The following is a 12,773-nucleotide window of genomic DNA, read 5'->3' as shown; positions in this document are numbered from 1 at the left end:
TTTCCACCTCCTCACTAGGAATGATCCGTCGGTCCTCCGTACCGATGGTGTAAATCATCTGATCGGACCGGCTTTTTTCCTGGTACAGCGTGGACCGGGTTTGTTCGGTCATGGAAATTGTCAAGGCTTTGGTCTTTATAACCATCTCCTCGCTGGCGGTTGCTTTGAGCACCAGGAGCTCAGCGCTACACGAGGCCTCCCCAAACGGGTTGGAGGCCTTACAGGTGTAGACTCCACCGTCCTCCAGCTTGACATTCTTAACATGAAGGAAGCCTGACCCGTCAGGGTTCTTGGCGATGACACGCAGACCACTGGGCTGGATGCCGAAGCCGCCTCGTAGCCACTGAACATCAGGCCGAGGATCTCCGGTCACAACGTACCTGAAGAAGGCTTGACCTCCTTCAGGCGGCTCGGCGGGCTCGATCGTTTTGGTGAACTCGGGAGGTTTCCCCGTCTGAACGAATCCAACATCCTGGGCGGCCTCTTCTGGCTCCTTCACTCTCACATGCAAGAAGGAGGTGCAGGTGGACTCGCCAAACCTGTTACTGACCGTACAGGAGTACTCTCCCTCACACTCCCTTCGGATGCTGTTGATGACCAGACTGCACTCGTCCCGCTCCTCAACAAGTGTGTAAAGAGCGGAGGTGGTGATCTTCTGCCCGTCATGGAACCACTGCACGGTGGGTCTGGGGCGACCCGACACTCTGACAGACAGCGTCGCCGTCTCCCCAACACACACATCTGTCGGACAGAGTTTGCTGAGGAAAACTGGCTTTTCTATTTTGGTCTCCAAAGAGCTAAAGAAGTGTTTGGACTCTGGCTTAAGTTCACATGTTTGGGTTCTGTCTGGGAGCGTAAAGCCTGTTAGGAAGGATGCCTGGGTTTCCTCCTCCACCGTGACTGTCGAGCTGGAGAAGGCTGAGCAGAACAACCAGAGTTTTAAACAGAGCAGGAAATGCAGCTGCATTGAAAAAAAGAACTTTCACATCAACGCCTCAGGGACTTTTTTGGAGTTTGATAGCTGTGGAGAATACCGCAGAAATCCGGTGTCGATCGGGTTCCGACAGAGGTTTCGTCAAATGGAATTTCATATTAGATTTCACTGAAACGCGGATTTTCAAATCGGGATGCGAATGAAACGGAAAAGGAAACCTTGTGATTACATTAATGAGGTTCATCGGGGAAAGTTGTACGAAACACAAAAGAAGACTGACAACGGTGGCCCGTCACGTGCACGTGCACGTGCACCGATCTCTCCGTGTAAAAACAAAAAAAGCCACAGGGGATTGTGTGGTGCTAGAAATCGGACTGATTTTGAAACTCGCCGTCATGATAAAAATGATTTGTCTCAAATAAACATGTTTGGAACCGAATGAAAGGGAAAAACAAAAATACACAAGTATAACTATTGATTCATATTCATCATTTAAACCCGGAGCGCCGACACCATGGAAGGCTCCGGAAACACATCCAACTGTGGGAGTTGATTCGGAAGATTTTCCTATTTGGTTCCATGTTTTTGCTTGATATTGTCCAAGGAGAGTGAAATGTATCTTTTGGAAGAAATCATGTATAAACAGCACCAAGAAGGCGCCTCTCAGCAGGGCAAACATGGTCAGCATCAGGAGGACGATGTGACAAGTGAATTATGGCGCTCTGGTTCCGAGGGGCCTCTAACTATCGTCCTATAATCATCTACGCTGAACAGAACCGGGTCACGGGACCCGGAGAGACCAAATGTGCCACTGACGAAGACTCGACGATGTTTACCTTTGACTTCCTCGCGGACATGACTCGGAGGTTCTTGGCCAGTTGCGGTTACTGTGAAGACACAACAGAAGTAAATTAGACCTGGACGGCGTCTCGGGAGGTTCCGGCCCGTTAAGAGTCCGCGAAGCTTCGGCTTTCTTTTCTCTCAACATGCTTCGCTCTGGTGCCTGCAAGTGACGTGAGTGTCCCTCAATGCCTTGAACCTCAGAGGTTAGGCCTCGCAGATCAGGTGTCCCTGAGTGAAGACATGTATCTCTGCGGGCTGCATGGGTGTGGATGAGTGAGGCTGGGGATGGAGATGGGGACGGGTCGGGGTCGGGGACGGGTCGGGGACGGGGGTGAGGACGGGGGTGGGGGTGGGGAAACACATCCTGAGTGAACGGAATGACCAGAAGCATGCAGGTGCCAACCTTTCGTCAGCGGGCGGCACTCGGCCTCCTCGGCCGAGCTTTTCAAAACATACGACCGCCCGGGTCTGGCATTGTTAAGACAGTAAAGGGGCCCGTCAAGTTTCACGGAGAACCTCAGCGGCGACTCCACCGTCAAACAGCCGTAAAGCCAAATGACAAGCGAGGCGGGCACCCCCTGCAGAGCGCAACGCATGGATCGGCCGTCTTTGAGCCCCGGCATCCGGCGGGGCAGTTTGATGAGGAGGTCTGGGCCGCGGAGGCCCGGCTCGCCGTGAGGCGGGGCGTCGGGGAAGCGGAGGCGGCCGACGAGGCTGTGAGGTCTCTGGGACGAGGGAGGAAGCGACCCCGGCTTCTCTGCCGCCTCGTGCCCGTCGGGACCGGGGGGCTGCCGGGGCGACCGCCCTGATGCCTCTGACACCGTGTGCACTGAATCGGTAGGGACGGGAGTTTCTGCTTTGAGATTCGCTTCCTTGGCTGGGTGAGGATAAAGTTAGGAGATCATTAGGGGTCAGAGTGTCATCAGGTCACGTCTCCAGGTTTCAACACTGTAGGAGTTAGTAGGATGGACGCATGAGGTTAGCGACACGCAGCAAGAGGGGGTGAACTACGCCAGGGGCTTTCAAACTCTCACATGGAGACGAAAGGGTTTTTCAGAGACGTGACCCAGCATCACTGGCCGGACCTAAAGCTACACGGAGGCAGGGATCGGCTCTCGGAGCAGCATTTCGATGCTTCTTGCTCCGGTAATGTTTGTCATGGGAGGGTGTTTTCCCCTCTTTTACTGATCATACTTTTTCTTAAAGTCAATTTCTTCATTCAAATTGAGAAACTGGAATTCCAAGAGTGTATGTTTCTTTTGTCCCTTTGTTTTGGCTCCAGATGCTCGAACACTTCATACCTGCATAGCTGTTTCAGTTCAGAACCGTCACCTCCGAGTGACCCCTGACACAAAGCTACAGGAGACATAACAGTGAAAGAGATAAAATGATTACGTTCTCTCTCGTGAAAAACACAAGAGAGGAATAAAGTTGTCGAAGCAGTGATGCTGGTTCTCTGTGCTCGGCGATTTGAAAAAGGTCAACTTGCGTCCGTGCGTCAGACAGAAATCATCGTCCGTCAGACTTACGGATCTACTTTTTTAGCTAAAAGTCTAACCGTTCAGCTGAGGAGCCCTGGTAGACCCCTGGTAGACCCCTGGTGGACCCCTGCTAGACCCCTGCTAGACCCCCGGTAGACCCCTGCTAGACCCCTGGTGGACCCCTGCTAGACCCCTGCTAGACCCCCGGTAGACCCCTGCTAGACCCCTGGTGGACCCCTGCTAGACCCCTGGTAGACCCCTGGTGGACCCCTGGTGGACCCCTGCTAGACCCCTGGTGGACCCCTGGTAGACCCCTGGTAGACCCCTGCTAGACCCCTGGTAGACCCCTGGTGGACCCCTGGTGGACCCCTGCTAGACCCCTGGTGGACCCCTGGTAGACCCCTGGTAGACCCCTGCTAGACCCCTGGTAGACCCCTGCTAGACCCCTAGTAGACCCCTGCTAGACCCCCGGTAGACCCCTGCTAGACCCCTACTAGACCCCTGGTGGACCCCTGCTAGACCCCTGGTAGACCCCTGCTAGACCCCTGGTAGACCCCTAGTAGACCCCTGCTAGACCCCTAGTAGACCCCTGCTAGACCCCTGCTAGACCCCTGCTAGACCCCAAGTGACCCGTGAAAGATGCTCAGACCCGTTTTGAGAACCCCTGTTGGTTATTCTAGGGTTAATATATTATAATATATTAAACACAAGGGAGGGGCTGGGGTAGCATGACCGGATGGAGGGATGGAATGATAAAAAGAATAAGATCAACCACCTTCGACAGTGAGCTGCGCGGACGAGCTGTTCTGGCCGTGTGGGTTGGCGGCGGTACAGCGGTAAACGCCCTGGTCCGCCACGCCAACGCCCTGGATGACCAGGGACAACAGCCCTCCGCTCTGAGAGCATCGCACCCGCTCCGTGTCCGCCAGATTCTGGCCGTTATGATCCCAGACCACCCCGGTGAAGGGCCGCCCGGCGAAGCAGCAGCCGAACTCGGCCATTTCGCCGCTTTTCACGCGGACGTCGCTCATTTCCATCAAGAGCTCGGGGCCGGCAGAGCATTCCGTCTGAACGGTGGACTCGTCTCCGTAGAAGCTCATCTCCATAGAACTTCGACTCTCCGTGACGGTCTCGAGCGTTCTCCGTGAGGAGTAGGATGTCTCGGTAAACTCTGCCCTTTGGGTTGACACTCTCTGACTTAGCTCGGCCCCGCCCCTTGACACGCTAGCTAAGGTTTTCCCATCTGAGCAGTAAGAAAGAGTAGAAGAATTAGGTCAACACATCATCCTTCTTCAGGTTACGGTGCCAAGATCTGGGTGGGGGATGAGTCAGGACGGGTGAGGCCGCGGACGGCGGCCGGGCGCCATCTGCCATCATGCAAAGTCAACCGGAGCCGGTCAGAACATGGAGGATACGTGTTTTCGTGCCGCAGACCTCAGCTGTGTTTTCAACCATGCGGCATTCCTCTGAAGAGTCAGGCCAGAGACCCTGGGCTGTGCCTGCCGTCGGGTGTCATGCAGTGACCTTCATGTGGACCGGAACACATGAGCCGCTCTTCAGCGCCGTTTCTCAAAGCAACCGTGACGGGCGGGTCGACGGGCGCGTCGGAAAGAGACGGCAACCTTCGCCGGGGAAACTTTGACAGGACGGCAGTTCTAAACTGACCAGTTACCCTTCGTACGAGGAAATACCGAAGGACGCGTTTAAAGTATTTCTATCTATTCGACAAAGAGTCATTTTAGCATTTCGCTGACCATGCACAGCCCAAAGATGGCCAGCATTCATCTCCGTCCATGAATATTAGCTTCCAATTCACATCCTGCAGAGGAATGGAGTGAAATGAAGCAAGTAAATGTGACATGCAGAGAAGTTCGCTGCAGCTTACCTTTGGATCTAACGGACAACAACGCGAATGCATTTTAAAACAGAGCGGGACGCGGGGCGAGCAGCAACCGAGACAGACATAAGCCTCGCATGAAAGAAGTTAAAAAGGAAATTCAGTCAACGTAACCTGCGGATTCCTGGACGAAGCATGAAGTCTTTTCTTTCCGTTCATGTTCTCGGAATCACCTTCTTTTGGTTCCACAGAGTGTCGGGGATGCAGAGCGAGCTAATGCTTTAAAAAGGGGCTTCTACTGGGTCGGTCCACGAGCGTGTAATAATAATTACAACAAGAGCAGGACAAGCTTTGTCATTACAAGCGGGATGGTTTCAGCCAGGCTGAGGTTTCTTTGTTGTTTAAGAAGAAATCAGCTCCGTGCCAGAACTGTTAGTCCACTGTGAGCAGAAATTGGAAAGAACAGTCCATCTTCAAGTCTCGGGACTTTTTTCCAGCCAACGTTTGACTCACGATTGTCAGAATGGGCACCGGCCTTATTGGCAAAGTTCTGCCAACGTCAGGCCTTCAAAATGAATATTTATTCAAAGTATTTTGATCAACAGACCTCGATGGGCCGAAAGCGTGAGCCTCGCCGTGCACGATCATACGGAACGACCGGCTTTAGCAGCCATTTCCAAAGGGCCCGTTCTATTTTGAAAACTTGGGTTGACACTCAGGAACGGCAAAGCGAGGGGTTAGATCCACCGTGGAAGCTCATGCAGGACGTCCAGCCGGCGCTGTGACGTGTGAAGGAGAAAACCTCACCGTCAATATTCAGAGTCGCAGCGCACGTGACCATTCCGGACGCATTAGTGGCAACGCAGGAGTACTCCCCCTCGTGTTCGGGGTGGACTCTGGGAATCTCCAGCATGCAGACTTCACCCAGCCGAGACATGCTGAAGATGCTGGACTGCCGGATCTCTCTGCTGTCGCAGAACCAGGAGATCTGCAGATCTGGAGACGCAACAAATGAACAGCAGATACTTTTGACAACCACAAAGAGAATTCGTTGCTACGGATCGTTACCTTCCCCGGACACAGAGCACTGGAACTTGGCTGGATACCCTTCTTTGACCAAGATGTCCCTCAGGGGGGACAGGAGGACCGGCCGGGGGACCCGGGCTGTTGTTTCAACAACTTCGGGTACTGCGGGATTAAAACATGATCGGTTACATCTCTGAAAACCTGGACTCATACGTTTGCCTCCCTAACTCTGCTCTTTTTTTAGGGGGGTTGAGTGGCCTCTAATAATTTGAAATCCAAACAGATGCGTCAAATGATACATCGCGAAGGGGCGGCGTGGCTCAGGGGTTTAGAGCGGTCGTCCTTCAAACTGAACGTTCCTGGTTGGATTCCCACGCTCCTCCTCGCCTGTTGAGGTAGCGTTGAGCAAGACACTGAAGCCCTTTCTTCTTCCCTGCCGCTGCTACGTGGCTACCGAGTGCCCACGGTTCATCCGTGATGGGTTTAATGCAGGCATGCATTGCATGAACAGTATTTATTCCCAGCCGCCTCTGAGCCGGACACCAACCGTGATTGGGAATTTTTTAAAATCCTATTCTGCCTGGACGGCCTGGTGGTCAGAGGCAGTCGCACACTGAAAGATGGGCACTCGGGCCTACCTTCCACGGTGAGAGAGGCAGAGCTCACGGCCTCCCCGTAGTCATTCTTGGCCTCGCAGCTGTAGACGGCGGAGTCCTCGGGTAGGACGTCCAGTAGCATCAGCGTGTGCTCGTCTTGGTCGTGGAGAAGCTTGCACTTGTAGCTGGTAGACAGGAGCTGCGAGTCTTTGTACCAAGACACCTGGGGCCGCGGGAGGCCGCTCACCTGCACTGCGAAGCGAATGGATTTACCCGACGTCACCGTCTGAGGCTGCATGTGCCGGGTGACCTGAGGAGGCTCGGGGACTGAGGACGGGGAAAGAGGAGAACCACGTCAGAGAAGAAGAGCTGGATGTCGGATTCAAACGGTATCACCGAACATCTGCACTTCTGCGCAATGTGTCCCTTCGCAGGGCCGTCACTTCAGAAGTGTTGAAAATGTTTGCACGATTTCCCCGAATGAAGCAAAGTCATTGTTAGTCAAATGTGAGAAATTATGTTTTACCTCGCACAGATTTTTGGGTGAATTTTGAAGAGCTAGGTTTTTGTGGTCAGATAGCTAGAGGGCGACCTCAAGGTGTCTCGATGGCTGACAAAGCTTTTGGCTGGAAGGTGGCGCGACTTAGCACACTTACGTCGGACATGAAGTTTCATGGTACTCCTGTTCCTGCCGGCGATGAAGGTGTACTCGCCGCCGTCGCTCCTGTAGGTCTCAGAGATGGTGAGGCGGTGAAGCCTCCTGATGGCGGCATAATTGAACCGCTCCTCCGCCGAGAACTTGATCTCCACTCCGTTCCTCAGCCAGTGGCCCTCCACGTCATCCTCATTCACCTCAAATTCAAAGGTGGCCCTCTCTTTCTCAACGACCTGCAAGGACAAGTCGCCTGACCAATCTGTTCCAGTTCACAAGGGACTCACCAGCCAGGACTTCTCCCTCCTCAACAAAGCAGACCTATCGCACAAGTAGGGCATCGTTGTTCAGATAGTCTGGGATCGAGTGCACCTTCAAATTTAGGATTTGTAAGATTTAAGATACAGTTGATCCCATCATATTTGAAGGAAAACGTGTTGCAGCAACTTAACGTGCTCAGGTTTTAACAATAGAGACTCTGACGCGAGCGGCCCTCAGGGAGAACCTTCACCGATACTCCAGTTTTAGCAGACACGATGTAGGAACAGAGCAGAATCTCTCGGCGATTTTCAGGAGAGGGGAAACTGGAGCGGCACGTCGAAACAAGCCAGAAACAAGCCAGAGTGACTCACAGTGACGTCCCTGCTGGCGGCGGAGATGGTGATGTCCCGCCCCTCCACGGTCAGGTGACCCTTGGACATACTGGCCCCGGCCACCGCCGTGTACTCGCCGCTGTCCGACATGCGAACGGACGGCAGGACCAGCCGGTGCACAAACCTCTCGGAGGTCATCTTGTGCCTGCGTGACGATGGGAAGAACGTTAAACCCGGTCCGTCCGTTCCGGTCCGATGGAGCCGGTTGACGGCGGCTACCTGTCAGACATCTCCAGCTCCAGGCCGTCCTTCATCCACATCACCTGCACGTCGGGCTCAGAGACCTCGCACTCAAAGGTCGCCCGCTTCTTCTCTGTGATCTTCAGGTCCTTCAGGTGTTTGGTGAATTCAACCACACGAGCTGGAAATCAGAGCGAGGCGCCTTCAGGCTGTTTTCTTCAAATAATGACCTCGCCAGACCGAAGGCCGACCGAGGAGCCGATCGGACCATGAAGGACAAGCGGCACCACCTCGGTGGAGTCTGAATGTCCGATCATCACGTACCGTCTGACGGAACGACACAAACCATCACGGTCGTTCACCGACAAAACAGTTTGTACTGAAATTTGAAATATTCCTGGTTCTGCGGCACAGACTCTCCTGGCCCTAACCCTAACCCTAACCCTGGCGTGGTTTCCATCGTCTCTAACTCCATCACAGGACTGCTGATCGGCCGAGACAATAATCAATGACTGAATGACTTCCTATTTCGATGTTTCCTGCTCCCGTTCATTCTCATTTGAGCGGTGGGTCGATGAAAACTGCTTTAGAAACATATTTAATCCTCGTCGATTCTCGTCGTGGCCGCTGGTCGATCTCTTGTCCAGTGGCCACGACGAGGTTTGACAAGGATCAACCACCACCTGGAGGACTGAGAACCTTCATCTGTAACGTATTTATTACAGTTATTTCAGGCGGTAGCAGCAGCAGCAGCAGCAGCAGCAGTTGTAGTGCTTGTACACGGACAAAGTCAGAGCTGCTGCTGCCGCTGCTGCTGGACCCATAACATCTCCGCCACCTTCGACAGATCAGCGGGTGAAAGCTTCTCTTACCCTCCACGTGAAGTTTGGCCGAGGTCACGGCAGAGCCGGCCACGAAGGAGTACTGAGCGCTGTCTCCGAAGTGGACGTTCCTCATGCTGAGCGTGTGCGTCAGCTGTTTGCAGCGAGCCTGGCATCGGTCGGTGGAGCGGATCTCGACGCCGTTCTTCAGCCACTTGTACGTGATTCCCTCGTAATTCACGTTGACCTCAAAGGTGACCGTGTCCTTCTCCTGAGCGTTCAGGTCCCGCAGCATCGTCGTGATGACAACGGCTAGCCGCAAGAAAACAGGGATGAAGAAACCCAGTCAGGTTCTAGACTTTGAATCAGTTCCGACGAATTGACAGAACACAACGTTGTCTTGAACACTCCAAGAAGAGGCCTAACATACTTCGATCTTCATGACGCTGGCAAATGTTCTAGTCCAGAACAAGAGTGGTATAAACTTACGGTTGACGGTCAGCGTGGCGGAGACGCGGTCGTTCCCGCAGACGAAGGTGTACTCGGCCGAGTCGTCCCGGCCGGTGTTCATGATCTTCAGCTGGTGCAGTTTGCCCTGAACCACGATGCGGAACTTCTCGCTCATCTCGATCTCCACGCCGTTCTTCAGCCAGGTGGACGGGACGTTGAAGTGCGACACCTCGCACTCGAAGGTGGCCGCGTGGGTCTCCGGGACCTCCAGGCTCTTCAGGGGTCTGGTGACCCGCAGGGCTGAGGGAGCCGGAGAGTCTCATATCAGCACCAAGTGGGTAGGAGTCGGACTCGAAAGAAGACGTTCGCTTGAAGCGAAGGCTACGTCCGGTCTCGGCGGTGAAAGCTCTATCTCCGAAGGTCATGCTTACACTCCACGGTGAGCCGGGCGCTGCAGCGGAGGTGGCCCACCACGGCAGTGTACTCGCCCTCCCTGCTGGCGTTCACGTCCTGGACCACCAGCTTGTGCGTCTTCTTCTCGGAGACCATCCTGAAGTGCTCGTTGGGCCTCAGCTCTGTGTTGTTGAACATCCACCTCACGGGGATGTTGTCCTCGGAGAGGCCCAGCTCGAAGGTGGCGGAAGCGCCGAGGAGCGACGTCACGTCCTTTGGCTTCCTCAGGATCTTGATGCCTGCGGATCGACCGATTCGTGTCGGAACACCTTCCACGTTGTGACTTCTCCGTCAACCCGCGGTCATGTGACGGCGACCCACCTTCGACATTCAGCCGGCCGTTCGCCGACAGCTTCCCCAGTTTGAAGGAGTAAACGGACTCGTCTTGTGTGTTGCAGTTCCTGATCCTCAGCGTGTGAATCGTGCCTGCGACGGTGATCTCATACTTGTCGCTTCTCTGGATCTCCACGCCGTTCTTGATCCACTGCGCTCCCTTCACGTTTTCATGGGTGAGCTCCAAGCTGAAGACGGCGTCCTGTGTCTGGACCACGTTCTGGTTCTTCAGTGTTTTCTTCACCTTCACACCTGTGGAATCAAGGGTTGCGGTCAGCGGTTGTTACCGGAGGCAGTGACGATCGCGAGAAGCCGGACGCCTGGTTCAGAACACTTTGGGGAAAGAAGAAAGACATCCTGTTCTCTCAGCAACAACTATCATCACGCAGCCTCCAGTCATGTCATTAGTCAATCCTAGATTTCAGACAAACTGTTTTGTCTGCGTCCTGATCCTTCTCTTTTCTGCAATAGTTCTTATTAGTTCATATTAGTTCAAATTAAAGTTAATCGATATGAGTATTAATCGCTAGATTTTTGCAAATGTTCGGCTCAAGCATCAGATCGGGGAACCTTATCGATGTCGTTCTGTACACTGAGCTAAAGTCGGTGTGTCGTGGACTCTAGAACCTACCTTCCACCCTCAGTCTAGCTGAGGTCTTGGAGTTCGCCACCTGGTAGGTGTACTCGCCGACGTGGGAGGCGTTGGTGATGAGGACGACCAGGCGCCTGACGGTACCTTTGACCTCACTGACCACATTGTCGTTGAAGTCGATGGGCTGGCCGTCCTTCAACCACTTGCCCTCCGACGTCGGGTTGGCGACTTCACACTCCAGCTCGGCGGTCTGGGAGTCGGCGACCACCAAGTCGTGCAGTGGCTTCTTGATGGCGCCGCCTGTCGGCGAGAGAGTTGTATTCCATCAGCTCCGTGACGCCACATCAGCAGAGCAGCGAGGAATAAGAGCCGCCTGACGTTTAGCATACCTGACACGGTGAGCGAGGCTGTGCACATCTTCTCACCGGCGGCGAACATGTACTCGCCCTCCTCGTCCTTCATGGCGTTCATCACTGTCAGAAAGTGATGCTTGTTCTTTGACTCCATCTTGTACTTTGAATTGGCTTTGATTGGCTGCCTCTTGAAGGTCCAGAAAGCGTCGACGTTGGGGTGGGAGACCTCCACCTCGAAGACAACGTTCTCAGACTCCGCACACAGCTGGTTCTTCATGGGCCTCACGATCTGGACGGCTGGTGGGGAACAGATGCACTGCTTGAGTTCCGCGCTGACGGGGACACATTCAAACCACAACCCTCTAAAAGACCTGTTACCTTGAAGAACATCGCGGAACCAATAACAGTCAGTTAATTGTTCGCTTTGGATAAGTCTTTCCCTTGTCGCCACTCAAATGGACACGAGGTCGTACTTTGTTCAAACAGCCGTCAAGACTACATTATTTTTAAATACATTTTTAAATTCACGCTGGAAGTCAGGACGCAGTGGCTGGCGAAGCTCACTTCCCGACCGGCTCGGATTCGCCGCGTCTCGAGGCGTTCCTGAGGTTCTTCTCTGGCGTCAAACTCTCAGATGGTCTGGATTCACAGACAGACATGTTTTCTTTCCATTCACTCACTCTGAACGGAGAATCTGCAGCTGGTCTCGGCCCGGCCCACCACCAGCTTGTAGTGTCCTTCATCAGAGGCGAAGGTCCTGTTGAAGACGAGGCGCTGCTTGGCTCCCTTGGCCACCAGCTGGACTCGCTCGCTAGCTGTCAGCAGCTTGTCGTTGTGGTACCACTTAACGGAGCTGATGTCCTGAGCGGAGATCTTTGCCTCCAGGACTGCTTTGGTTCCTTCAACAGCAACCGTGTCCTTCAGCGGGTTCAGGATGTTGATGGCTGCAACGTGACATCGCGCTCTTAGATCGGAACGACGCGCCCCGACGTCCTCGGAAACACCGATAACACAACGGGAGCCATCTTACTGCGGATGACGAGCTTGGCCGAGGTGGTGATTTCCTGCGCGGGAACCACGAAGGAATACGTCCCCTGGTCGTCCTTGCGAGTGTCTTCAATCAGCAGTTTGTGGATCTGTTTGTCGATGACGATGTGGACGCGGTCCGAGGCGGACACGGGCGCGCCGTTCTTCAGCCAGCTTCCTTCAACGTTCTCCTGGGAGAACTTGACCTCCATCTGAGCGATGTCACTCTCGCAGACGGTCAGGTCAGTCAGAGGTTGCATCAGGGTGACGGGACGCACTGGAGAACGACATGGTGGGGAGATGAAGGTGCGTCACCAGCCGGGTCTCAATCTGACTCTGTAGACACTCGGCTCTCACATGCAGCCGGACGGAATTTAAACTCAACTTGAAACTTCAATGTAAACACAATGAATATATATTCTTGTCGAAATCTTCCTCCCTCTGCAACCGGACTCCAATTTCTTCACTTGACGACCTTTCACCCCTTCTTCAGTTCTAATGACCTACGGTGAGTTTCGGTCCACATGAGTCTCGCTTCATGGG

At 54.0% G+C, this 12,773-nt stretch overlaps 1 protein-coding gene across 2 annotated transcripts in view; it reads right to left on the bottom strand.

Moving 5' to 3' along the window:
• The window catches only part of LOC147235142 (titin-like), a 155,954-nt gene that overhangs the window by 128,913 nt on the left and 14,268 nt on the right, over positions 1 to 12,773 (bottom strand). For both annotated transcript variants that reach the window (XM_086146018.1, XM_086146019.1), the window contains exons 24-38: positions 12,235 to 12,507; positions 11,885 to 12,148; positions 11,241 to 11,501; positions 10,891 to 11,151; positions 10,248 to 10,511; positions 9,905 to 10,165; positions 9,513 to 9,773; positions 9,075 to 9,335; positions 8,242 to 8,383; positions 8,002 to 8,167; positions 7,374 to 7,605; positions 6,760 to 7,044; positions 6,164 to 6,283; positions 5,903 to 6,091; positions 1,771 to 1,821 (exon numbers count right to left, since the gene is read on the bottom strand). In XM_086146018.1, coding sequence (XP_086002144.1) covers positions 1,771 to 1,821; positions 5,903 to 6,091; positions 6,164 to 6,283; positions 6,760 to 7,044; positions 7,374 to 7,605; positions 8,002 to 8,167; positions 8,242 to 8,383; positions 9,075 to 9,335; positions 9,513 to 9,773; positions 9,905 to 10,165; positions 10,248 to 10,511; positions 10,891 to 11,151; positions 11,241 to 11,501; positions 11,885 to 12,148; positions 12,235 to 12,507 — 3,291 coding nt within the window. The remainder of the gene's footprint in view (positions 1 to 1,770; positions 1,822 to 5,902; positions 6,092 to 6,163; positions 6,284 to 6,759; positions 7,045 to 7,373; positions 7,606 to 8,001; positions 8,168 to 8,241; positions 8,384 to 9,074; positions 9,336 to 9,512; positions 9,774 to 9,904; positions 10,166 to 10,247; positions 10,512 to 10,890; positions 11,152 to 11,240; positions 11,502 to 11,884; positions 12,149 to 12,234; positions 12,508 to 12,773) is intronic.

Source organism: Fistularia commersonii, chromosome 4, assembly GCF_037954325.1.
Source record: "Fistularia commersonii isolate RoL2024-O1a breed Wild chromosome 4, RoL_Fcom_v1.0, whole genome shotgun sequence".
In the NCBI taxonomy this organism is placed as follows: domain Eukaryota; kingdom Metazoa; phylum Chordata; class Actinopteri; order Syngnathiformes; family Fistulariidae; genus Fistularia; species Fistularia commersonii.
Note: the sequence above shows the minus strand (reverse complement) of the source record. Positions and strands in the feature narration are given on the sequence as shown.